This window comes from Prenolepis imparis, unplaced genomic scaffold, assembly GCF_030444845.1.
Source record: "Prenolepis imparis isolate NDT839.2.m4 unplaced genomic scaffold, iyPreImpa1.0 SCAF_15, whole genome shotgun sequence".
Taxonomy (NCBI): Eukaryota; Metazoa; Arthropoda; class Insecta; order Hymenoptera; family Formicidae; genus Prenolepis; species Prenolepis imparis.
In genome coordinates, this window is record NW_028141173.1 from 5327776 (window position 1) to 5355108 (window position 27333).

Below are 27333 nucleotides of genomic sequence, written 5' to 3' on the forward strand. Positions count from 1 at the left end.
CTAAAAAATGGCAAAAGAATTAATCAGAATAGTAAAAATTATCTTTAGGAAAAGAAAAAAGAAGCAAGGAATATATATGAAGACATATGTACTTATATTACATAGGAATGCGCATACAGTTAGTGCAGATGATAAGGTGATAAGAAAGTGATTAGTAAGAATAGAAGTTAGAACAAAAATAGAATAGAAATAATAGAATCATATAGGAGAAAAGTTCTGTAAGTTAAGCGAATAAGACAGGTTGACTTTATATTTGTCCAACAGAAAAAAAGGAGATGCAAAATAAAAGCTAAATGAAAGAGTAAACGCAAGGAAGAGAGAGGATAGAAAAGTAAATATAGTAAAGTGTTAAACAATCTCCTTTAGATCGTTAGTATTAAGTCTGTCTCATACCATTTAACATGTGCTCGTTGCAACAAATGTTGCATATGTACAAATTCAAGTACTATTTTGTTTTCGTCTCCTGATCTTCTCGTCAAGTTCTCGGTTAAATTAATCATAATATAACGCAACAATAATCTATATAATTTTCGTCTCCTGATCTTCTCGTCTTGTTCTTGGTTAAATTAGTCATCATATAACGCAATAATAATCTATATAAAAATATTTTAGGGAAAGCAGGAGGAGTAGGAGAGGCAATGAGAGAAAAAGATAAAGCGCTATTTATATTGGAGGCTTATGTGTATGTATACATGCCTCAAAAAGAAAATATATATTACAAATTTATATACATCAATTAGCATTTGTGCAGAAATATGCAAAAGCAATGTGTGATATGTACAAATGTTGTGCACAAACAAAAGCAATGTGTGATATGTACAAATGAATATAATTAAAGCAAATATAAAATATATATAAAAAAAACATATAAAAAAAGATTATACAAAAAAGCAAAAGTGTGTATGTATGTAACATAATTTCGTGGTCGTGTATGTGCGCATGTGTAAATATTTGTATATATATGTGGGTCTTTGATTGTGTGTTAATCAAAGCTAATTGCAGGAATAAAAGAGTAAAAGAGGACAGGGTTCAAAGATAGTATGGGAAAACGATATTATGGGAGAAGACACGCGAAGGAAAGAACATTGCGGTAAAGGAAAAGCAATATTTACATACATACATATACACATACATACATACAAAAAACAAAAATGTCATACACAAGTATACTTTATGTATAATTGTGCTTAAAACGATCACCGCCGAGGAATACTTACGTATTCCGTGGTGATCTTTTCTGCATCCTCTATGTCTGGGTTAATCAAGCTACTGAGTTTGAATCCAGCTTGATCCCATTTGTCGGCGACCCATCTGCCTCCCTTATTGTGAGACACTTTCGTCAGAAGCTCGCCGATGAATTTTCCTACGAAGCCTTGACTCTTCAAACTTATAAATACACTCTTCATATCGTATAATGAGACAGCTTCGTCTTGGATAGGATGCGCTGCAACACAAATTGTTATATATGTGAATCTTGGATTATAATAGCACAAGTAAACTACGATATTTTTCTAATTCAGGCCTGTTGAGCTATAGTACCCGCACGGCATTTTTCTATGGTATAAGATATGAATCGTCATCACGAAAGAAAAATTTGTCTTTGAATATATCATATCACTCAGCGCAGTGAGATAAAAATTGTGCATATATTTACTTACACAATATTTCCGCTAGGTACGTCCAAATCTTCGGTATGTCAATGACCAGATCGTCAACTATTTCCAATACTTCTCCCAATCTGAAATAGAATTTATTTATATTTGACAAGAGGGTTAGAACACTTGATGCGATACGATGAAATTTTTATGTGAAAATAACATCAGTATCCTTTTGGCAAACTAACACAAAGATATCTTTTAAAGGTATCTTTACTCCGTTTAAAAAAGTTTTCATCATTAATTAATATGCAAAAAACAAATGTGATTTTACAATAATTCTATGAACAAGGAGAAAAACTTACCCGCTCTTGAAACATTCTACATGCAGAATATTTCGCCTGAGTAGATGGGATAAAAGCTTGGAAATTAATTCCCGTTCGACAGACGACTTTTCCAGGACATAATTGATACATTCGCGCGTGAACTTGGCGAATGTTGCATTATCGAACTTTTGTTGGATTTCTAGTACCGTATTCTGAGCAGGGAAAAAAATTACGTTTGAATTATATATAAAATCTAGACATCTAGAGAATAATAAAACATTCTCTCATTAATATTGTCCTCTCTTTGGTTACTATGAGTAGCGTCATGTTACAAACATTACTACAAGAAACCAAAAAGAAGGTATTGCATATTATTGCACGCCAATGACTCAAGCATCTCCTAATGAATCAGAGATGGATCTAAGGAGCGTGCATTGTTTGCATCCGCAATACCTTCGAATTTCCCACTAGATGTATCATTTTAAAACTTTAACTTACTTCCACAATTTGTTCCTCAAAGTAGTGGCTTATTATGGAGTTGTGAGCCTTTAGGAATTCTTCTTCCGACATTGGAGACTTACGGCTAATTGCGCCCGACTCTGACGCGGATTTCAATACAGGCGGAAGCATCGATACATTTCGGCTTTGCGAGTTATCTAGTAATGAGTGACTTTCTCTACTCGGCCCTGCGATACTCGATTGATGTGTGCCGTTTCGAGAACCCCTACCATCTGTAAAAATATAAAAATAACTCGTGAGTTACTTATTCAAAGAGTATTTCATACATTGTGTTACATTAAAGTATTTGTGTACGTGTGCATGTGAGAGAAAAAAAAGAGAAAACATACCATAAGAAGATCTGTAGTCGCGACTACTTTCCCTTGGACCTGTTGATCTCGACCTATAATAACAGATAGAAACTCATCAACGATTGTTTGACATGCCTCTAAATGATAACTCTAGTTTAAAAAACGTCAGAATTAATTTGCAATCATATAAGTTTTAGAAGATTCAGAAACTCTAGTCTGTAAATATGTATCATCATATAACAAAGTGTAAAATGAGTGGTATAACTTGGAGTAATGTGTGTTTGAAAATATGTCCGACTTACCCAGAGAGTGGTAGTGGCGGCATCTTTTTATCTTGATCCGAATTCGCCATATTGTCCAAGCAAGCAAATTTATTTGTGTTGGTTATTGTCTTGGAATTGGAATTGGACGGGACAGATCTCCATAGATAAGACGCCCTGTTGCCAAGTTGCATATCGTCCATCGGTGGCTATTAAAAAAAATAGAAGTTAATGAAATTAATAATAATGGCACTTTAATAGTAAAAAGAGAAAAAAAAAATATATATATATATATTAGTGTTATAAAGGATCCAAATTATTTACCGTTTTAATTTTCAATTTGGCTGTTTCCACCGAGTATGCCACGGGTCTTACTCTTCCTACCGGTTGACTCCAACCATCGTCATTAGGTCCACCTGGTCCACCTAGTATGAAAAATGATTGTTAATATTTTTTAATTAATTTTTAATTAATAATAATTCATCAGGATATAGTACACTGTGAGTTACTGCAAAGAATGTGCTCTTAACAGACAAGGCTAAGAAAATGAATGTTATTGTAAGACTTACGATTTCTTTTCCTGTCGCTATTACGATCATCTTTTCGTGGAGGATTTAACGAAGCGCTATTGACTTGCATATCCAGTCTCTCGGATTCCGCTTCTTTTTGAATTTGATCTATTGTTTTCGGATTGTTCTCATTTCTCCTCGGAATCCACTTGTGTGCTCTTAGATCTATAACATCTTGAAGCATAAAACGGATCCTCGAACTAATTTTAACACTTCCATCTTTGTTATGTGCATTTCGGGAAACAATTTCTTGCATCCGGTTGAAGTATTCTTGCATATCCTAAATAAAATATACAGATTATAGTATAACAAATATAAATGTTACAATTAGAATAATTAAGAGGAATAATGTTTTAGGACATTACGTCATTATTAGCAGCATTGCTACTGGGCGGCGGGCCTTTCAATTCCAAGTCTTTGCCAATAGTTGTTAACAACTTGCATAAGCACTCCAAGTTGTCCTCATCATTCTGGTCTAATAAGTGACGGATACAGCGATGCATGATTTTGCTAGTCAATATTTGTTGTCTATACAATTCTCCGATAAATCTGCAAAAACAATGAATAAAATATATTTAATATGATGAATATGCAATACCTTCACACTTAAATACGCGCGCACGAATTTATATAAACAATTTATATAATCTTATAAACGATCGAACATTTTCAATTAAAAGATTATTGAATAAAATAAATTTATTTACCGAATATTTCCTACAGACTTCACACGTACACGACGATCTCCCTCATCGAATTCCAAATGCATTAGCTTCTTCTTCTCCTGATAGATAAACAAAGAGAAATGATGTTGAGGATATCATCGTCAGATTTATAAAGATGAAATATTTTATTGCAGAAAGAAAGAAAATTAAAAATACATAGTTGCAATAGGGGACAAAATGGAACACAAGATACTTACAGGATCCGTGCATTCGTCGATTTCCTTAAGTCTTCTTTTTCTTTCAACGTCGTCAATCGGATTTTTCTCAAACTCTTTTTGGCAACGTGTGATAATGAGCTTCTTAAAGTTGACGGAGCTATCTTGATTATTGGCTCCCGCAACCTCCATCATACCCAGTTCTTTGCACATCAACGCATATTCCACGGAGAAGCTGGGCTCGTCGACAGCCTTTTCGAAAACCAAGTTGATGACTCCTTGCAGACGTTCCGGTGTATCGATCTCTAAACTCCTAACCTGTTCAACTAACATGTTGAACTTTTGTGGTGTGAGCTTATTCAATACACTTCGTACTTTCTTGTAGAGGGCTTCGGTCTTCGTCTGCTCTTCACTGATACAAGATGCATTTAATCTCGTAGGTCTCCATGCATTATCAGATTCTCTGAGTTTCACGTCTTCTCTGAGCGATAAAGAAACGTGAATAACATTTGGTTTGTTTGGCTTTGGTTTGCCCCGCTCGCTCTTACGGGTCGTTGCAGGCTGCGTAAAACAAAACACGTCTTGTATTAATATCAGAATTAACATCCGAAACAACTAATTCGACAAAGAGGGAAATAAATTTCAGTCAGGAAATATGTATTATCCGTCAAGAGATTTCGGACCACTACTTTTACTCGGCATCATTTATTAATCCTTTAATTACTTTTTCCCACTTTTTTTTTTTTAATTCAACTTACCAGTCTTCCAGGGTTTCCGAGAGACGACTTTGCGAATCCTGGCATCAAGGAATCATGCCTCGTCATATTTGCGTCCTTAAACGCTCTCAAGTCCACGGCGTTATGCGCATTCTGCAACAAAAAAAATCACATTTGATGACAAAACATTTAAACGCATAAATTATTACACGTGTAAAAACAACAAGTAAATCAATCATACACACCTGCATACTATCCTTTAGAACGCCTTGTAAATTAGGGAGATTAGGCGGCTTGATCCGACTGTTGGGCTCAAATTGAAGCCTTATTAAAAAATCGCGATCATAAATTTTCTTGCCGCCTAAATTCGCCGGACTCCACTGGTCCTTTTTATAGTCATATCTGAGTTGCGGCTGTTTAGGTATGGCGGTGACTTCGTTCGACGCGTCAATGCTAGGCGTCTTGACCTCTTGCTGCTGCTTCTTCTCCGGAACGATTGGCGTTGCTGCTATCGTTGCCGCCTTTTCGTCGTTGGACGCGTGAAACACCGAGGCCTTGAAGTTTTCTTCGTTCTTCTGCGCGACCAGGGGATCCAAGACGACCGTCTCCAACGGTTCCGAGTTCTCCTCGGTGAACGCATGGTCGACAACGTCGTCGAACGCGTTCGATTTGACGTCGTCCTCCCTTTTCGGAGAGGATTCTTTGCTGGTCGGCAGAACTTTGTCCACGACGTGAGGAAGCGTTTGTACGGTTTGAACGCTTTCCTTAGGCACCTCGGCGGGAGCGTGTTTCTCGGATTTTATGGGGTGGACAGGCAGAATCTCCTTCTTCGATTCGTAATTGTCCTTCTCCTTGATATCTTTACTGATGTCTCTGACCGGCTCCTTATTGCTGTCTCTCGAGGCGGGAACATGCTGCTGCTGCTGCTGTTCCTTGTTGTCCTGCTTGAGCTCCGTCGTCGTCGCTACGGTATTTACGAAGGCATCCATATCCGTGCCCTCCTTCTCGGCGCCCTTGCGATTGAGCTGCTCGCGTTTCGATTTATTTTTACTTTTTTGCTTCTGCATAGCTTTACCTAGAAAACAAAAAAAAACACGTATGATAAAAGTGTAATGTATCAGCAGCAAACGTGGAAATAGCGAGACAGCTGAAAGAAGAGTCGTTATTTCAATCAACTTAAACGGTTAATTAAAAAAGGCTCGAGAGGATTTGACGCGCGTTTTATCGCAAGTGTAGCCTTGATCCGAGATTTGATCCGACGCGGCGATCTCGAGATTTCATCTACCATGATCTCGGGATCCTCGTCGATTACGACTCTTGGATCTCGTGCTGCTGCTAGCACGACTGCTCCTTCGGTCGCTCATGTTCCTCGCATGTGTCCGGCGCGCGCACGTGCACAATACTCTCTTCTTCTCACATCCTCGAAGACGACGGGATGGATGCGGCTCGAGTTTCTGTCGCTTGCGTCCGCGGCACTGATTCAGTATTTATTTATAAACTTGCCAAATCCCTGCCAAAAACGTGGCGTAGATGCGACACGAAGAACGCGCAACGAAAATCGCCAATGTCCCTCGTCGACGATCATCTCGTCGACGAGGCGAACATATGGCGGATTCGTCCCCGAATCGCGATGAATCTCGCGCGGACCAAAACCCTATATTCCGTCGAGGATAGAAGAGGCGACCCGAGAACTCGCGATGATAATCCACGTAAGAGTCGACGATGATGATGACGATGACGATGACGATGACGATGATGATGATGAGGACGATCTCCGCGAACGATTGTTCTCCGACTGAAAGACACTTCGGAAAACCCTCGGACCTGGCTAGCCGCGGCGCCCGACGACTTTCACGCATCTATTTTAACCTGTGAACTGGCGCAAACCGACAGGCACGACATAGGATTTCTTAAATTAGTTCTGTTCGCCGGTTAGTGCGACGGAGCAGGCGCACTGAAGCGCAATTTTAGGCGGCTCGGTCTCCATAACCCGAAGACGTGCGCGCGTGTATCTCGTCCGGAAATAAAAAAAAAAGAAAAATTCCCGCATCCATTCGTTCGTTCATCTGTGACTCTCGCGAAGATGGGACTTTCCGACTCGCCGAAAAATCAGCTCAAGAGATCCCTCGGTATAATAGTAGGTACCCTGAACGGATTTCTCTCGCAGCTGACGAAATCGGTTAATTAGTTGGACGTTCACCGACCGTCTCGGATTCGATTCTCGACGCACCAGACGAAAGTGGATCGGAGTCGCATGTTACAAAAGCAGGTCGAGAGACCAGACGGTCTCTCCTCGGAAGGAGGATCGGATCCTCCGGCGGCGATCGATAAAAATCATGCGGGATATCTGAAGAAGAGCGATGACGCACAGCGACTGCAAATTTCGAGAAAGACGATATAATTAGACGATGGCTGGCTCCTGAATCATCTATCGTCGGCTCAAAGAGCGAATTGAAAGAAAAAATTTCGCACGAGTATCTCTTTCTCTCGTTATCGGCGACAAATAAAAAAAAATTTTAAAAAAAAATATATATATATTTTTTTTTTAATTTTTCAATATATATATATATATATATATATATATATATATATATAGAGAGAGAGAGAGAGAGAGAGAGAGAGAGAGAGAGAGAGAGAGATAGAGAGAGAGAAACGCGATCATTTTTTTACATTAATTACAAGCAATTATATTCGTCGGAGAGAGCAGACTTTATCGACAGAATACAAAGAAGGCGAAGCGACTCGACACACGCCCTCTCTTCCGGTCTCTGCCTCGTTAAAGAATCTCCTGCGGTATTTTATAAAGCAGTCGCCGTCGCGTTTTCCGACGACTTTTTCTAAACCGCGGAAGACTTTCACCCGCGGCTTCTCAAGGTTGTCGCTCCGGCAGGGACGGCGCCGAAAGTCTCGTGATATTTTTTTCGGCGCACACGTACGCCGCGTGTTCTTGGTTCTTGTGAAATGGCGTGAAGCCCGAGGACTCCCGAGCGTGCGCACGCACGCACGCACGCACGCACGCACGCACATCGGCCGTGACCCCGGCTGCGAAAAGAATTCCTTCGACGGAGCGCGCGATTTCGACGATAAAACTATTTTCCGTCGATCCGCGCTTTTATTCGATTCGCCGCCCGGGAGGGACCATATGATTTCTCGAAACGTCACGTTCATCTGTCAAAAAATCGCGTTATTATTCGAGATTGATTTCTTTTTTTTTTTTATTTGCAATTTGAGAAATATTTATGAAATAAATATTTCTAATTATATCTGAAATAAATATTTCTAATTATATCTAATTATGAAATAAGAAAATCTTTTTGTATTATCGTGGGACTGAAAGGCGAAATCTTGCTCCGAAAATCGGAGCGAAGGATCTTTTCCAAGATTCTCCGAAAGTGGAGTCGAAGGATGATTTTTTTTCGCCAAGATCGATCCCTCGCGAAGGACGGTGCACACCTTTTGGTGAGCCAATATGGTGCGGCGTTCTCTTTCGATCATTCACAAAATGGCCACACACCACCGCGAGAAATAGCACATGTATAACGTCTTCCTCTCGGAAGGAAATTCTATTACACGTGCTTTCTACTGAATTATAACTCGACGATAAATTTTGCGCAACGTAAAGCGTAATTTTAAGATACTTTTCACTAAAAAATTCGATTCTTTTTTTTATGCGCAAAGGCACACATATGATTTTACATTCGCAACGTGAAAGGTCCGCGTTTGGTGGATGGAAAATACACACTGGATAATACTCCGACATTTTAAAAAAGGCAAGAATCGCGAAATAAAAAGGCGCAATATCCTCTTCGATTTATTCTTTTTAATGAGAATCTGGAAACCGGAAAGTGCAAAGTACGGAATTCGCGTGAGCAATCGGATTTCATACTCCTCCTTCGCGAGACTCGACGGCCCGAGTCGCGCGATATTATCGGCGCAATAGCGCTACGTAGAATTGCGCATATAATTAACAAATCTAATGAAACAAATAAGACAGATAAGAGTAAAAACGAGGCGCGCGCGCGCGATCGTCTCGTCGACCACAAGATGTCGGGGAACCACGTTGCCAGGGAGTGCGAGATACCGACATTTTTCCACGTTACGAGGCGCACAAATTGATAAAGAGAAAGAGAGAGAAAGAAAGAGAGAGAGAGAGAGAGAGAGAGAGAGAGAGAGAGAGAGAGAGAGAGAGAGAGAGAGAGAGAGAGAGAGAGAGAGAGAGAGAGAGAGAGAGAGAGAGAGAGAGAGAGAGAGAGAGAGAGAGAGAGAGAGAGAGAGAGAGAGAGAGAGAGAGAGACACGCACTGCGTTAATACGTACATTTCGACTCGCTGAGGATGATGATATCGTCTCTTTCACAGCTGATTTTCGCACCTCTTTCACTGTTTCGCGTGAACAGAACGTGTTACTACTATTCACTTAGATCGAAATCCATTCCTCGGAGATTACGTGAACGAGATCAGGGACGAAGCACGAGGGACACTCTCTTACTCTCTCTTTCTTTCTCGCGGAACAAGAAGCGAGATGGAGAGACAGGAAGGCGGAGGAAAAAATGGGAAGAAAACGACGCGTGTATAGGGCGCTCGTCGCGTTTAAAATAGAAAAAAAGAAAAATATGTACAATTATCGTAGGCGGTGATTACACAGACTTTAACACGACGCGAGAAACGATGTATAATAAGCGTATTCGTTACGTGAGCGATAATAAAGTGAGGCGCGTACAATATGTATACGATTGAGGAAGATGAGAAGGGAAGCGAGAGACGATCTTTGAACTCGATCGATCGCGAGAGGAGCAGGAAGTAAAATTATTTTTAAAAAAATAAGGATTAATAAAAGTAATGAAATAAAAATTAAATTTAATTTAATGAAAAAAAAAAGGAGGGGACAGAGTTGAGAGAAGAGAGCGGAGTGAAATGCGGCCGGCTAGCGCAGCACGTGCTGGCTACTGAAGGCCGTCCGGTCCCCGACGACGAAGGAGAGAACCGACACCGTCTCACGTCATCTCCTCCCTTCCCCTTCCCCTCCCTCTCGCCGGTTTAATCCTCCTTCGTTCATCCTCGCCGACAGTCGGCCATTTTCGCGCAATCGCGTCACCGTCTCTTGGTCCCCCCGACTCGGCTCGACTCGGCTCGACTCGGCTTCCTTCGCCTTCGTCGTCTTTGCAACCTTCCTACACGTTTCTCTATCGTAGCACAAAAGGTAGACACGCGAAACCCTCTGTTGTATCCACAACGATCGCTGGGAAAGGGCTCGATGGTTTCTTTTTTTTAGACGGGCCATTCATTTACGATTTTTTTTTTAAATTTCCGCGAAAAAAAATATAAATAATAGCGCGAAGAGTTTTTCAATCTCTTACGTTGACAGATGAGATATATTTCGATTTAAAAAAATTGTCGCGCGAATGCAAGAGGATTTTCCCGCCAAAAGCGCATGACAATGCGCATTGTCATGCGCTTTTGGCGGGAAAAGAACAGGAAGCGGACGAGATGGAACACGTGTACATCCTTCGATATCTCGTCTCGAACGCGTGCATTCGCGAAATATCGATCGCAATTATAAACAGCGGAACACTAGCGAGTAAATCAATGTATCCTTCTCACGAGGTGTAAATAATTCTCTCTTTTTTTTTTTCTCTTGCAGCAGGGGAAATTCCAGGAATTCCGTACAAGTTTGCGTACAAACAAAAAATGTGGAAACACTTGCAAGAAATAATAATTGGCTTACCCTTCCTCTTCATCTTGGCGTAATTTATCGAATGTCTGGAGTTCGTAAGTGAAAACGTTTTAATCGTTAAAAAAGACAAAAAAAAACACGCTAATTAAACATACCTTCGCGCGAAAAGACTACTACTAAATCACAAAACTACGATACTAAACACTTCAGACCCGGCAAACGTCTCGTCGACGACAACAACAACACAATACGATATCGCGACGCTTTCTTCGCCCCTTCGGAAATTCGTCGAACGACAATCGATAGAGGAAAGTCTTCCCTCGAGTTTATTTATCCCCGAGACACTCGATGCGAGGTAGAAATCGACGATCGGGTTCGATTCGAGGCTCGACTTTAGTATTTAAAAGACACTTCGAATGGCCGTTTGCACCACTTTGCGTCCTTGCCGAGTAACGGTCGAGCGAAATTCGAAAAAGAAAAAAAGAAAGAGGCACGTGTTTTCCGATCTGTCGTCAAATTCGCGAACACATTCGACACGAACGAGAGATGACGAAGAAAGCGTCGTGATGTACTATGTAAACCACGTATGAGAACGAAAGATGACACCGAGATGCACTTGAGTACGACTGGACGAGGAATTCCTCGTGGCTTTGGAGGTTAGAGTAAGATCAGGCTGGGTTACGTTAGGTTGGGATACGAAAAGCTGCTCCCTCTCCAGGAGAAGCGCCGAGATTCTTCGACGTAAAAGTTCCTAAACGATGCGCGGGAACATTTTCTTTTTGTGCGCACTTGAAGAGAGAGAGAGAGAGAGAGAGAGAGAGAGAGAGACACGTGTATTGTAGCGAATTCGGTTATGCTAGTGCGAGGTTGCACACAAATTTACAATGGCATAAATAATTAAAAAAGTAAAATAATTAATACTAAGAGCTATTATTATTATTGTTGTTAATTACAAAAATAAAATAATGCTAAGAGCTATTATTATTATTGTTCAATACGAATACGAATGAGAGCTATCATTATTATTGTTCAATACGAACAATAAGAGCTATTATTCTTCAATACGAATACGAATGATAATAATAACTCGGTACGTATTATAATTATCTTACTGTTTTCACTACTCATCTTATTGTAAATTTGTGTACTATGTAACATCTAATGTGCAATCTAGTGCAATCGAATTCGCTATTATTTTAGAACGTTGTCGGAATTATACGTCAAATTTTTTATGACAGTTGAAAATTGTCGCGACTCTGATGGCTGGTCAAAATCGGTTTAACACGATTTGATAAATCGATCGAATAATAAAGCAGGATGCTGGAAATCGTTCATTCGGACAAACACATTTGCGCGAAAATTGCTGAAATCGATTTAATACGATTTAACGAAGCAGCGATTTAATATCAATTTAATATTATTCGATCGAATAATAAAGGACAATGCGGGGGGAAAGGGATTGTTCCTTCGGACAAACACATTTGCACGAAAATTGCGCCTATCTAAGAGAGCTGAAACTTAGGTTTATCTATAGCGTATACGTGCTATCGCGAACGCGCAAAGTTCAAACGATCTCGAGAGGTCTCTTGGAGAGAGGAGTCTCATTCGTTTTCTCTATTAATGAATAATATTTTGTGCGCTACCATATGTTTACTCGTTGATCGATATAATGCCGCGGCGACCCGAGCGAATTTCCGGTCGCGAGTAAAAGAGACGAGAGGCAAGAGAGAGGAGGATGTATCCTTGAGTAAACTCGTTCAAGGCTGTACACTCGCATGGGCGTAACCCGAGCATATGCGATTCGAAATTCGCGCTTTCCTTCGTCTTTCATCTCCTCCCTCTTCGCAGAATTTTCGAGTCGATGTACATTAAAATGCCGGATGATTAATTGTCGTATAATTTTTTTTAAATAAAATGATTCAGTTCCGCTAAAGTGACACGAAACGAGAATATTTAACGATCCGAATTAATAATTATCAATCTCGAGCGACTCGAAAGTCCGGCCGTCTCTTCTACTAGAGATATATAATAACGAATAAAATATTAAAGCGAGAGGAAAAAAAAAACAATACGTTACTCACCGTCCGCGGGTTTCTGCTGTATCTCATTTCTGGGATGCGCCTCCGTCTCGGTTTTGTCGCCGGCCGCGTCGCCGTTCGGCTTCTGATGGTGGTGGTGATGGTCCGCTGCCTGATTATGAACGGGCGTAGGAGTGGTACCGCGAGAGCCGAGGCTCTTCTCCCTGGTCTTCCTCTCCTTCTGCTCTTTGGTATTCGAAGGCAGCTCGGTGGCGTTAAGTTTCCTCCTCGGCGGCGAATTCGACGTAGCCTTGGATAAGTTGGGGAACGGCTCCCTTGTAGGAACGAGATTAGCACTCGAGGCAGTGGCGGACGGTTTCGGGAGTTCCTGGGCAGGGGTGACGTTGCTCCAGTACGGGGCGATCGACGTCTGTATCGCATTGGACGAGGAAACGCTGAGACTCTTGGTGGTGGCCTCAGGTCCAATGCCGGCTCCGGTAGTCACGGCGGCCCCGACGGTCTCGGGCTCGACGGTCTCAGCCGTCGCTGTCGCTGTTTCGGTGTCAGCGGTCGGCGTGGAAGTAAGCTGCACGGAAACAGGATCTTTATTCGCGACGGCCACCATCGGGGGAGCGACGGGAGGTGACGGTTCCTCGATCGTCACGCTCTTCACTTCGCTCCTAGGCTGGAACTCCTTCGCGGGGAGTTGCAACGCCGGCTTCGAGTCCGTCGTCTTTGCCGTGTTAGGTTCTATCTGTCCCGCATTACTACATGTACCTAACAATTGACTACCTATCGTAGATACAGTTTTGCCAGCGCCAGCGCCGGCTTGCGAGGAGATAGACGGAGGACCGGTACTACATTGACTATTACTGACGTCGCTAGCGGAATTGTGAACCGGTAGCGACGTGTGCGCCGTCTGTGTCGTTGGCGGCGCCGTTTCCGGCGCGCTCGTCGATACCGAGTCCGATTCCTCGGTCGCGGCTTTCGCGACGCGAGCCGCGAAATCGGCTATCACCTCCGCACCATTATTCTGTAACAATCACCAAATCTGCGTGATAGACGGTGACACGTACTATTCATTCAGACATTACGCTTGACAACTAAAAACTGGCTTCCAAACTCAAATCATAGAGCGAGAGAAATCAAAACTAAAAGCACTTGGAACGAAATAAATTATCAAGACTTTATACATCTGTCACCCTACAGCCATAAAATCCTCGTTAGATATGTATCGGGTAAATGAGAGGGGAAAGAAAAAAAAGAAAAAAAATTGCTTTTCATCGATATCGAGATTAAAAAACGACACCAATGTGAAAAAGAATTCTGTTGCACATATATAGACATATTAAATGTCTTTGAAAAATATCTAATCGTTCTCATCTATTCGAGTATGAAAATTTCAAACAATTCGCTCTAGAGGACATGGCTCGTGTGGGTACACAGATACAAATATGAACAATTGACTATGAGAGTTAAATTTCAAATGTACATGCATGAATAAAGTACAATATTGCGTTACACGATTTACAGAGCATAGGCTCCATTGTATGCTAAACTCTCTTAGTCAATTGTCAATACATTTCGACGTAACTCACCTGTGGTTGTGGCGTCTCGCGATTACTGGATTCACCACTCTGCGTAGTTTCGTTATCCTTATAAATTTCGTCGCTTATATTTTTGCCCGTTAATGGATTTACTATGTCCAAAATGGCGTTCTGTCCTCTAGGTTTCCGAGACCTAGTGGCACTGTTAGCGTTTGTCGCACCGCCATTATGTCCCGCGTACACGTCTAAAGAATTAAAGTAAGAATTGACCCAAGCTGGATTATGTAAAGCATTGCCCGGAAAAAAAAAAGAAAAAAGAAAGAAAAAAAATTAGATTCATCAGATAAACACACATGCATAATGTAAAAATATATGATAACGTATAATATAATGATAAAAGTATATCTACTTTGAAATATTCCATAATTACAATTCAAAGCAAGATATATTATACAATAGTAAAATACGAGTAATAATAAATAATAAAAGTTTATCTGTTGATTAAATCATGTATTTAAGAGTAGCGTACCAGCTTGTGTTAGAGGTATACCCATCGTAGGCAGAGGTTGGGCTTGTTGAGTAGGTTGCTGAATACCTTGCGGTACAACTGGAGCACCTTGAGCACTGGCCAGTGGATTCGCGACATGTTGTGCTCCACCGCTGACTGCGCTTGTATTCGGCCTCAAATGTGTGTTTGACGTTGCATAGTAATCTGTCGAAAAACGTGATTATGTAACGTAATTGAAATTGTCTCGCTTTGGCGCGTGAAATGTGAATCGTAAATCTAGCTTACATCCTGGCTGCGGGGCGGTCGTATAATGTCCGAACATAGGAGGTTGCGTTATGAGTTGATGAGGTGAAAACGACGGATGATAAAACGACGCGGTATTTTGATGCGGCTGGTGCCTTTGGGCATGAGGTGGACCAGAGAACTGAAAATGTAAAAGCTGTTACACATTTCTCAACAATAAGTACATGAAAACAAAAAGATGAATCGAGTTTAATAAGAGAAAATATACTAGACGTATATAAATATCAAAATATGCGGTACCTGAAGCGGTATTTGATTATTTATGGGATACACCGATTGCTGATGAGGTCCCGTGTGCAGCCCGTGGACTTGACTCTGACTTATATACATCGCACTAGCTTGCACCGGTAGACCATGATGCGGATATAACGCAGGCGGTTGCCCTCCGCCACCTACCCCGGTCATCCCGACTACAGGTGTTCCGCTGGCGCTCTGGCCACCTCTATGATTGATACCACGCGGTTGTTGTGGCCTTGGACCCGTTTGATAATAGCCCTATAACGCAACACGAACGAGTCGTTTAAAAAACTGATTTTGCGCAAAGTTTTCATCTCTTTAACAAATTTTCTCCTTTCGCAACACTATTTATGTACAAATAACGATGCATATATATATATATACCTGAGATGTCGGCCTGTTCTGCGCCGGCACGTAGACCTGTTGTAAAGACGCCGGTTGCGTCTGTAAGTGGGCCTGCTTTCCCATTTCCTGAGGTGACGGCGTGTGAACAGGCGGTGTCGTGGTAGGCGCCGGACCTTGCGGCGGTTGTGACTGCACTCCCGGTGTCGGTGCTTGCGAAGGTGCTTGTCCACCAGCTGGACCTCCAGACGGTATACCCGCTGCGGATTGTCCTATCGTCTGTATACCGCCCAGCGGCGGCGGCCCTCTACCCGTGGGTACTCCTACATTACTCGCAGCACTTCCACCCACCTGGCCCCCTGGTTGGGCGCTGTAATTTCCATGAAACTCCGATCCTGAAACGAGATTAGCAACTTGCTTTAATGTGCGTCCTATTAACAATTGTCAGTCGCCCAATTCGCGATTTCTCGCTATCTTATAATGCCATGCAAAATTGTGTCACACTCTTTTACAGCATAATAAATAGACGCGTAAAATAACGACACGCAAGGTCAGTGCTACATGCGTGATACAATGTAAAACTCTGTGTGCGCTCTACAAATTTTTATAGTTTCTATGTGTAATTTATTTCTTTATGTATGTCTTATAATTTTATATAGAGAATGATTGTATCGTTTAATCCTCAATAGGTATATATAAGATATATACAATATTAATGCGATAGATATTGTAAATAAATGTGTAAAACAAATAACAAGATAATATAACGCAAGACACACATATTCCTGTTCTAACATTAATTTTTCGAATATTTAGCCCTTATCTCTTATTAAACAAAAATGTGATTCAAAAATCATCTACGCAGATGCATATGATAAACTGAAATGAATCATACCATTAATCTCGCTGCTACAAGCAAATTGTGTTAGACATTATGTGTCTTGGGTTATTCTGATAAGAATCTCTAGCATATGTCTATGTTTACGCGACACATATAAAAATATTTTTCAAATTTATTAGATACAGAGAAGAAGAGTTACGTAGCTGCATTTATTCCATCTAAACAGAATATAGAAGACTCTTTTAGATATACAATAATTATTATGGATTTATTATAAAAGCATAGAAATAAAAAAAAAAAGATAACGCTGAGTAACAAAATTAAATGATCTACGATTTTAAATTCTCGCTTAAAAAGACAGAGGCAGAAAGCAAAGGCAAACATTGCTCGCAAGGAAAAGAAAAGTCCAACTATCTGCGCTTGTACGAGAAACACAGAACACGACACTAATCGCGCGAGCTTACACAGCACATAGATAAGTTATCTAGCCAGCAGCACGTATTCCCGAAACACGTATATCGCGTCTCCCGATCTCGATAAGGTTCTCCCTTGGTTCTCTCGCGCACTTGGCTCGTCATCCTCGCCATCTCGCCCCCCCCCCCCCCCGAATCTCCTCGAGTCGTTACCAATTATACACGTCAATTACGAGGCGACACGTCGACGTCGACGTTTTCCAGGCGCGTTCGAGCACTCGTTGTCGCGTCCCCGATAATCGCGATTTATACTTGCGGGATTCGCGTTAATTCCGTTATTCGAGAGATATATATTCGCTGTAGATATCTTCGCCGTCTCTTCGGCGGCGAGCGGAAGGAACGAGATGCCGAAGAGGACGAGATGAGAAATGGACGAAGGAACGAAGGAACGAACGAACGAGATGGATCACACGCGGCTGTCTCGCTCCTAGTCGTAGAGAGGAAAAATATGGGACCGTTCCCTCGCGCGCTGCTCACCGTCTTTTATCTCCCCCAGGAAACGTTGCGCAGATTCGTTCCTCGAGTCTCTCCCTCGAGCGAGCTACGGACGTGCGATTCTCGACGACGGTCTCGTTACGAGAGCGAAACGCTGGCGTGACAGCGAGATTCGAACGTTAGCGAACGCAACGACGGGCCGACCTCGCGGACGGCCATCTTTGCACATGTGGGCAGGGACCGGGGAACAGTGGCGCCATCTGTCGCCCAGCGCCGACATCATCGATTCGCGCAGAAGCGACACCATCCGGAAAACACGCGCGCGCGCGCGCGCATTCTCCTTTCGGTATTCTTACGTTTGTCGCTGTTGACGTTTCCGCGAGAATTTTTTTTCTTTTTTTGTATTTACTTTGAATTTCGAAGAGAAGAATTATCATAACGTAGCAAGAATGCTTGATCGGACGATTTGCTTACGTCATTACGATTACGACTAAATTCTTTTTACGCGCAATGGCCCTCGGGAAAGACTTTCGTTCCTTCTTCCCCTTCGTATAATCGGACAGAATTACGAGGAGGAAAAAGAAGCCGCGTCGATTAGAGGCACAAAAGACGCGGGATGATGCCTGGGGGAAGAGCGAGAGCCGGAATGCGAAGAGCCGCGCCTGGGCTCTCCGACGTCATCTCCGGTGAATGACGTATGCAGCTGCACCCCACCCACTCTCTCTTTCTCTCTCTCTACCTGCTGCCGCGCGGATCCTCTCTGAACTCGAGCGGGTGCATTCCGGGTCGACTTTGGATCCGGGCGACATTGAGCGAGGAAGAGCGAGCGAAACGGAAGCGCTACGGCACTGAAATGCGATGCAACGCGCGAGCGAGAGTGGAAGCGCGAAGTTAGGTTAGGTTAGGTCGCCGCGCGAGCCAGCCACGTGGCTGCATCGATAGCATCGATTCTCGAAGGAGAGAGAGTCATCGTGTAAAGATGGTTCTCAATGGTTCGTTAACAGGATCGAGCGGACTGATCCCCGGTACATTGTCGAAGCTCTCACTCCCTCCTTCTCCCTCTTATCGAAGAACGTAATAATGACAAGCGATAAGTGACGATAACGTAGCGATAACGAGCGATTTTCATTAGCCAAGCGGAAGCTCGCGTCGATTCGACGATATCGATGCTATATTAAGAGAAAAAATAATTGTAATATCGATCTTAATTTTTCGACGAATCTCTTCAGAAATTTAGATTCAAGGTTGTTCCAAAGTTTCTAATAATCTGAGGGATGTGTGTATTGATTTTTTTCCTTCTCGTTTCCATGTATATCAACTTGGAGCGTCTAATTTCGTGACGAACGAGCTGCTTCATATAGCTTTGGAAATAATAACGTTTCGCGGAGCTTATTGCGACACCGTTTAACATAACATCTCGTCTCGTCTCGTCTCGTCTCGTCTCGTCGGACGAGATGGAACGCGACGTCGTATCGCGCGAAGGGAAAGGATCGAACGTGTACCTTCGTCGCGGCACAAGGTGGAAAGCGTTTTATCGATTGACCTATATCGTGAATTGTCTAAAGCGCCGTCCAGGGGCGCTAAGAACTAACCTAAATAGCGAGCCGTCCCAATATATCGATACCTGCGAATCAGGAAAAAAAACGCCCGATCCGACTTTAAAAAAAAAAAAAAATTTTTTTAAAATAAATCCCCAATTTTTTTTCTCTTTAAATTTTAATCGTCCGAAAACGAGAAACGTTAGAGAGAGAGAGACTAATTAATTCTTGATGAATAATTTTAATAAATTTCTGCCGGAAAGAGAAAATTTGAAAATGATGTCGTAAAACTGACAGATCAAGATGAACATTAGAGCATCGAATACGTCATCGTTTTAACATGACGGCAGAGTATTGTGCGGATCCTCCTCGCGAAGGAAGAGAGAGGGGAGAGGAGACAAAAGAGGAGAGGGGGAGGGAGGGAGGGAGGGAGGGAGGGAGAGAGAGAGAGAGAGAGAGAGAGAGAGAGAGAGAGAGAGAGAGAGAGAGAGAGAGAGAGAGAGAGAGAGAGAGAGAGAGAGAGAGAGAGAGAGAGAGAGAGAGAGAGAGAGAGAGAGAGAGAGAAGACGCGACGCGGTTCAAACTCAAACTCGTGCGTCCGCAAATAGACACAAACGGTACGACTCCTGACAGATGGGTTACCGGGTCAGATTAACTATCCCGAGTGCGCTCGAAAATAACGCGCCTCGCATCATTCCGTTCCGTGATTGCGCGAGACACAGAAACAAGTCGAGTGTGTATATATATATATATATAATACCCTACCGCAATATTCGGATGTTGTCGCGGGCGATAAAAGGTTCAACGATCGAAGACAAGAGAGAAAAGAGAGGCCTTTCGAGTCTCTCGAAATTACGTTACGTAGGTCATATATGCCTTGACGCGAGTCAAGGACGACGACGACGAGGAGAGCCACAAAAGCCCGTCGAGAATAATAAATAAACGAGCGGCAAGAAAGAGCAGACAAACATATACACGCGGTATATTATTATAAACTGTGCTCCCCATCATCGGTCACCGGATCTTTCATATGTCCATGATGGAGCAAAGTCAACGGACTCGCAATTTCTCTTCGAAATCGGCATGTCTGAACGAATTTTGGGAAATAATGAAGGTACGTGTGTTTGCGAAGAGAAAAGAAAGAAGGCAAGATTTGGATTGAAGCATAAAAACTGGCGTTTGTGTCTTTCGAACCGTGAATTTGTTATCGTCCAAAGCGCTATCAGGAGTCCGCGTGTATAGGCACGATTCAACATTTTAAAACGCATTTGCCGCAATCAAAAAGCCATAATTCTCGCGATTCTCATAAACCAGCTCGTCGTTGTATTACAACAATTTGAACGAGTCTTTAAGGGATAGAAAATTCTGATGGAAAATTCGATTCAAACCATTGAGCGAATATTCAGAGACGTTGAGATAATTTCCTTTCATGTTTATCGCTATTTTTTGGCGTCAAATTATTGATCGATATAAAATCATTAATCAATTTTATATGGAAAAGTGAATATATCGTTATTAAAACAAAGTTGTGATCGAGAGAACTTAACTTTGGGCAAAATAGAGACATAGATCGTTTGGAAAGATAATCACGTCCGGTGATCCTGATACCGATAAGTAATTAGATTATTTTCTCTCAAACTGACATTCGATCAGCTGTTTGGCGAATATCCAACGACTCATCTCGCTATTGGCCTACTATTGCTCCGCTTGCTAAATAATTCGATTATTAACCAATGTACGAGACATCTATGTATATCGTCGATCGACAATAGAGAATCGAGATAATCGTTTATAATAAATCCGACATCACCTGATGTAGCACCGAGATATAAAACATCTCGAGCTTCCATTATGTAGAGAAATAATATATCAATAACGTAAGATCAGTTTCCCTAAATCGATCAATTGTAGGAGTTTCCGGTCTCGTGCGAGTAGTCTCAACCAAGAAAGAAACGTACACACTCTACCTCTCTTAATTTTACTTACTATTCGCGGTGACTCGATATTGGGGCGGCATTTGCGTTTGCTGCTGCTGTTGCTGCTGCGGCTGTTGCTGCTGTTGCTGGTGGTGCTGGTGCTGATGATGATGGTGGTTGAGGTGATGGCTGATGCTGACCGTGAGCTGGGGCGGATGCGTCAGTTGATTGAGGTGGGGACTCGGCGACGGAGGCGGCTGCGGCTGATGGCCGGGATGCACATGGTGATTGTGGCCTCCTGGCTGCGGATTCTGACCGGGATGCGAGGCCGCGATGTGAGGATGCTGAGGACCGCCACAGTGCGGCAGCAGACAGTGCATAGGTCCTAAGGTACCGACGGCGACACCCACCGTGCCCTCCTTCGAGACGCCATATCTCGAGACCATCCTTCCTTGGTCGAGCAGCCCGTTGCTGCTGCTCCTAGGCTGCTGATGATGATGCTGATGCTGCTTCTCGCTCGCGCGTAGCGAGACTCTCGTCGCACGCGACTCCCTCTCGGCCGGGGATCGCTCCACGATGACGACGATCGCTGGTTAGAGATGACCGGACGCTGTCGACGAAATTCGACGAAAGGTGTTTACGTAATGATATATGCAGCGAAACGTTTTATTCGCGACCATTTCGTCGCGAGAAATTTCTGTATTTATTTTTATTTATTTTTTTTTTTTTTCTTTCTTTCTTTCTCTTTACGTATGCTCTGTTTCCTCCTCTTGCGCGCGTTTTATGTGTGTATATATATATATATATATATGCACGACACGTTGGAGAAGTGCTCAAGGTTCGCCCGTACTTAACCAACACAGATCGCGATCCGTCAACTTAACAATCGGCAATGGCGCGCCATGGTGACATCGTCGTCTCTCTCTCTCTATTCGTCCATTCGGTCGACGGACCTGAATTTCCGCCTTCCACGGTGAACGATGACTCTCGTCGCGCGCTTCCTCCCGCAAGGCATTAAGCGCGCCCGTTCGAGATCGATCCAGAGGAGAATTCCGAATTAAACGATTCCGCCGATGTCTCGCGCGAAACGAAGAGGAAAAAAAATATATACATACATATATCTATCAAATGCACGCAACACACACGCACGCACACACACACACACGTGGTCGTGGCGCGATCGTGTGATTTTTCTCTTTTGTTTCAGCGACGACGAGAGAGAAGGAGCGCCGTAAATCACTCGCATCGATCGTAGAACCGGAGCACAGAAGAGACCACGAGAGGAGAGACGAGAACGGGGAGAGAGAAAAAAAAAAGATGCGCCAAGGTAGATGGATAATCGTCGGTCGTTCAAGGAGCCGACTCGTCTCGTCGACGACGACTGTCAAAGGCTCCGCGCCGCTGATCCGTCGTCGCGCGTCGTGCACGTCGTCTTGGCTTGTATACTTGGCATAGGTGGCGGACTCTCTCTCTCTGTCTCTCTCGTGCTTATCGCGCCTCGTCCAAAATCGATATTTAAGGCTCGACCGGCGTCGTCTCTCCCACTTGGTGCGTCGCCCACTCCCGCCTCGCTCCTCGCGGGCGGAAAACTCGCTCGCCGTGTTTAGCGGCAACGCGGCTCGCTCCTTCACCGTTAAAAATCCCCGAGACACTAATATATATATTAAACGCGTCGTTACGATACGCCGCGCGAGACACACGAGCCGTAGATATATGTATATATAATGGTAACAATCCTTTTTTTCCCTCTCGAAACGTCCCCTCCTGTCCTCCGCGTTATATTCCGCCTCGCCTCTGCCGTCTCTGCCGAGAGAAGCTACTGTTGTCTCTCGCGCACGATCGGAAGCGTTCGGTCGCGCGCCGAAAATTACCGAAGCGCGCCGTCAAGTCTCTCGCGCCCGAACGAACTCGCCTCCTCACTCGCGGGAGAGAGATGCACGCGCGCGAGGGGGAAGGAAAGAAAGAAAAAAAAAGGAAAAATCAGATTTACCGATGGTAGCGTCGAAGGGATCGAGGCACCCTGGATGTCGCAATCGTCGCTCGCAGAGCACGCACGAAGGGGGCGCGCGCACGTACATGTATATACGACGTACACACACACACCACTTGAGCGCGGTTGCTGTACCTACGACGCACAACCGTGACGAGTTATCACGATGTCGAACGGCGTCGTCGGCGTCGTCGTTCCGACACGCAGCATCAACGTAGACTCGCGAGGGCCCCGAGTTCCTTTCCGTGAGACTGGGCTCTTCTCGAGTTCGGCACGAACGAAGGACACAATCTAAATCCGCCGACGAGAGCGTACCCTTATTTAAGGGACGCTACGTTGGACTGATGTCCTACCCGCACGGACCTACGAATCCGCGATTCGCCTCTAGAGCGCCATCTGCGACCAATAATGTATCAGGGACGTATAACGTATTTCGGAAACCCCACCCTCTCCTTACACTGCGGCAAAGTCTATCGTATTAATGCGGTGTACGCTTGTCTCTCCCCACCGGATGGATTTCTTTCGAGTTTCGAGTAAGTAATTTTTGGGTGTTTCCATTTCGGAAAGACCTCCCACGACTGTGAAAAGGGAGGGAAAACGAGTGTACAAATGTAGTTTTCTTCTTCGACGAATTTTCTCTCTACATGTCGAATTATGTAAATCGTGTCAATTTTACGAAATTAATTGATTATAGTATGGAAATCTTTTTCCTCTTATTCCTGATAAAATTATCAATGTACTCTTTCAAAAAGTTCTCGATAAGACTAACAATCTATATTTATATATATATTCAAAAATATTACTTTTCCTCGTTCCGTTCGACGCAAATGAATCTTACATAGTATATAATATTATCATTAGTACATAGCGTACTTATTATTCATAATGTACGTAATGTATTCTTTGTCGATTGAGAATTATAAATTCCACAGAAATAGTATCGTCGGAAAAAAAAACAAAATCGAGTTTCTCTTTTTTGAAATATACGCAATATACGGCTTGTATATTTGTAATAAATGATTCATATAACACACTGCGCAACTTGTTCTAATTAATTTTTTATAAATTATAAATATCTCTTGCGAAACCTGCAATAAACATTCATATTTATAGAATATCTAAAATTACTCTTGTCTGAGACTTTTTTTTGCAAAATTATTATGTCTTCATAATTAATTTGTTTTTCATTCATCTTGTATATATAAGACGCATTTTATATAATTGATTTTGCCGAGAAACATCGTGTTGTAATATTTAAAAGAATTTTTTTTCTCCTTTTATATTGCACTGCATTTGTGTATTTAATATTGTTTTGTTTAAAAAATTGAGAGAAAACTGCAAAATTTAGTCAAGTAATAATTTATTCAAAGTCCTTATAAATTTGAAAAAAATACAACTATCAGCGTCTGCATCTTCCATCAACCATCTCTTCTTTATAAAATGTCAAACATTAGAGATGAAAATTTTCTCTTTAAATCTATGTAAATTGCTTTCGTATGCCATTAGAGGAATTAAGATTTGTCTTCTGTTTTTATGGCACTATACAAGTGCCATAAAAATAAAGAACTTGGGAAAAAACTAATAAAGAAAATGTGCAACATATTTCAAACAAAAGTAGAAAGCTCTTTTAATTTTTTTTATCCTATATAGTGAGATAAAAAACACAGAGGACAAATCTTTATTGCTCTATTATTAGGGGAAAGCAATTTACATGGATTAAAAAAAAAATTCTTGCGCCGTTAATGTTCGTGTCAACATTTCATAATGAGACGGAAATAATAATCGATGCTGATAATAGTTATCTTCGTAAATTCCTTCAACACATGTAAATGCGACAGGTATACAAATGAAATAAAAAAAAAAAGAAAGTTGAGAAAAAATAAAATTCTTTTCTTTGCGAGATAGATATTTTCAAGGATACAAATTGGAAACACTTTTTGTTTAGTTACCTTGGAAAGGAAATGTACAATACATATTGTCAGGAAGAATATTATACAATATTGTACCTGTATATAAGTTTCGCCGAAAGTTATATATTGAAAATTCGAATTGACAAAAACGAAATGCGGCTTGAAAAATTACTCTAGTCATTTTTCAGAGGATACATGTCCTTGTTAACAATAAATTCTCAGGTAAAACGAAAATGAGAAATGAAAAGGATAATAAAAAGTTAGTTAAAAATGTGAAAGAATTCCTATATATTGTTCTAGACAAGTATAAATCGACCGTTGTCACATTGTAGACCTTTTCTTTCTTTAGAATTAGACAGTTTACATTAAGGTTTACCTAAATTTTATTTCACAAAAGCAATTTACCTGACAAGGTTATTTTTTCTACGGAAATTTTCAACTTTTTTTTCTTTGTCCTTTTTCTTCCCTCCCGAAAAGAAACTGACGGTTTTCTCATAAATGAAAGAGTCTCCTTTGCTTGTATGTTTACATGTACATCTACGTGTGTTCACGTAGTTTACATGTTTTTCAACAGTTAGAAAAAAGGCGATACTATTTACACTTTGATCGAAACGGTTCGATCGATTTATATTTGATTTAGAAATTGTTTGATTTTCGATATCACGATCACAATTGATTAAAATTAAAAACAAAATATCGTTTATGTGTTTATATTTATACTATATATTCTTTATTAAAATATTACTTTTCTGAACGCGTAGTTTACGTGTTTGTCAATAGTTAGAAAAGAAAACGGTACTATTTACACTTCGATCAAAACGATTCGATCGATTTATATTTGATTTACAATAAGAAATTATTATTGGTTTTCAATATTAAGATCAAAATTGAAAAAGAAAGCGTTTATATTTTATGATATATATTCTTTATTAAAATATTACTTTTCTGAATCCGTAAATCATTACCTTTGAATGTCTTATCGTAAATATTTAGATTGGAAATTCAGGAATAGAGATAACAGAAGGAGAATATCTCGACTATAGATATTACACAGACAATATGGTATGGAATAAGAATTTCTCTTTAATTAATATTTATCACAATAGAAAGAAATAATATATCTATCACAATAAAATTTAAAATATGTTTGATTAATTTTACTAAAAGTATGATAAAATTAATCAAACATATTTTTAAAATTCCTTCCATACCACACTGTCCCACGGTTACCATGATTTTCAAGGTAAACTCTAAGAAAAAATTCTCTCTGTGTAGAGAGGGGGAAAGATTCCATATTTTAAAGAGAGAGAGATAGGTATAGCGTACACATTTCATTATGTAATTTTTTTGCCGACAAGTTATGAAAGGGAACCACCGCGCGATATCTCGCGTAATGCAGCGTAATGTCATGGCATTGAAAAAGGGGAGCGGAAAATTAAGGACGATTCTCGCGGCGACAACGAGAAAGTGCAAGTAGATGTATGACCGAGTGTCGAGCGCGATTCCGCAAAGATGCACAAGTGCATCGGGGCTTACGTGGGCGGAGAGGTGATCAAAGGGCGCGAAGGTGGCAGACGAGAGAGAGAGAGAGAGAGAGAGAGAGAGGGGGGGGGGAGGGAGCGCAACATCAGAGGAGATAGACCGAGACGAAGGGGAGCGGATTCGCGAATTCGCCGCGTAGGTTAGGTGATAACCCAGTTTCGCCAGTGCACCAGGCCAAGCTGCAGCACCGTCGTGAACCGATCGATACCTATATGCACCCGGCGCTGCCCACAGCCTAGATTTTCACCGCCTCTAGGATAGGTGCGAGATGGGGGATATATATCGCATGACCCGCGGGTGACCTACATCTCGCGCGGGTAGGAGGAAGAAGAAAAATAGAGTCATCGCATCATCCGATCATCCGTCTCGCATGACGTTTGTCGATTCGAATTCGCGCGGTCTAAATTATATTCGCGGCGACAGTCAGCAGAGCGATTAGCTTCTTTTGTATATTATGAAAATTAAATCAAGTGTGCAAAGGGCTAAAGTAAGAGCCAGGCTGGGCTCTAATTATTTTGCACAAAATAATTGAGAAGAGAATTTTAAATCAAGCTTGTTTCACCCGGCTCTTATTAGCTCTTTTCGTATCTGATTTATGTATCAGAGCCCCTTTTCGATTTATTATTATAATTATAAACACCGTTCGCTTTTCGGATTTTTCTGTCTAAAAAATGATATCCTGCGGATGTCTCTAACAAATGCAGTTATATTTTAACCCATTATTGGATGTTTGCGAGGATTTTACAAATATTTCAAAGAAGCAGGTAAAAATTTTAAAATGGCTTAGTCTTCCTAATCTTTTCTTTCTAATCCTTTTTCCCAATGCTCATTGTTATAAAAACATCTGGGAAGATTTTTAACAGCTCGTTTGTTAAAAAACTGTCGACATAGTTGAATATTCTCGCT

General features: G+C 41.8%; 1 protein-coding gene and 1 non-coding gene across 6 annotated transcripts in view; both read right to left on the minus strand.

Moving 5' to 3' along the window:
- Eif4g (eukaryotic translation initiation factor 4 gamma) overlaps positions 1 to 27333 on the minus strand; it is a 41056-nt gene that overhangs the window by 3121 nt on the left and 10602 nt on the right. For 2 of the 5 annotated variants that reach the window (XM_083055399.1, XM_083055401.1), the window contains exons 2-20: positions 15825 to 16177; positions 15444 to 15698; positions 15186 to 15324; positions 14922 to 15104; positions 14444 to 14667; positions 12909 to 13878; positions 5401 to 6230; positions 5198 to 5308; positions 4482 to 5000; positions 4267 to 4343; positions 3925 to 4108; positions 3560 to 3839; positions 3315 to 3415; positions 3033 to 3199; positions 2770 to 2822; positions 2420 to 2652; positions 1961 to 2133; positions 1659 to 1738; positions 1218 to 1444 (exon numbers count right to left, since the gene is read on the minus strand). In XM_083055399.1, coding sequence (XP_082911525.1) covers positions 1218 to 1444; positions 1659 to 1738; positions 1961 to 2133; positions 2420 to 2652; positions 2770 to 2822; positions 3033 to 3199; positions 3315 to 3415; positions 3560 to 3839; positions 3925 to 4108; positions 4267 to 4343; positions 4482 to 5000; positions 5198 to 5308; positions 5401 to 6230; positions 12909 to 13878; positions 14444 to 14667; positions 14922 to 15104; positions 15186 to 15324; positions 15444 to 15698; positions 15825 to 16177 — 5159 coding nt within the window. Of the gene's footprint in view, positions 1 to 1217; positions 1445 to 1658; positions 1739 to 1960; positions 2134 to 2419; positions 2653 to 2769; positions 2823 to 3032; positions 3200 to 3314; positions 3416 to 3559; positions 3840 to 3924; positions 4109 to 4266; positions 4344 to 4481; positions 5001 to 5197; positions 5309 to 5400; positions 6231 to 12908; positions 13879 to 14443; positions 14668 to 14921; positions 15105 to 15185; positions 15325 to 15443; positions 15699 to 15824; positions 16178 to 21055; positions 23593 to 27333 lie in introns of those variants that run through there. The other 3 variants (XM_083055397.1, XM_083055398.1, XM_083055400.1) reach the window with 3 other exon arrangements.
- On the minus strand, positions 2214 to 2355 carry LOC145946381 (small nucleolar RNA SNORA53). The gene has a single exon (XR_014427053.1). It is a non-coding gene; the product is annotated as a small nucleolar RNA SNORA53 (small nucleolar RNA).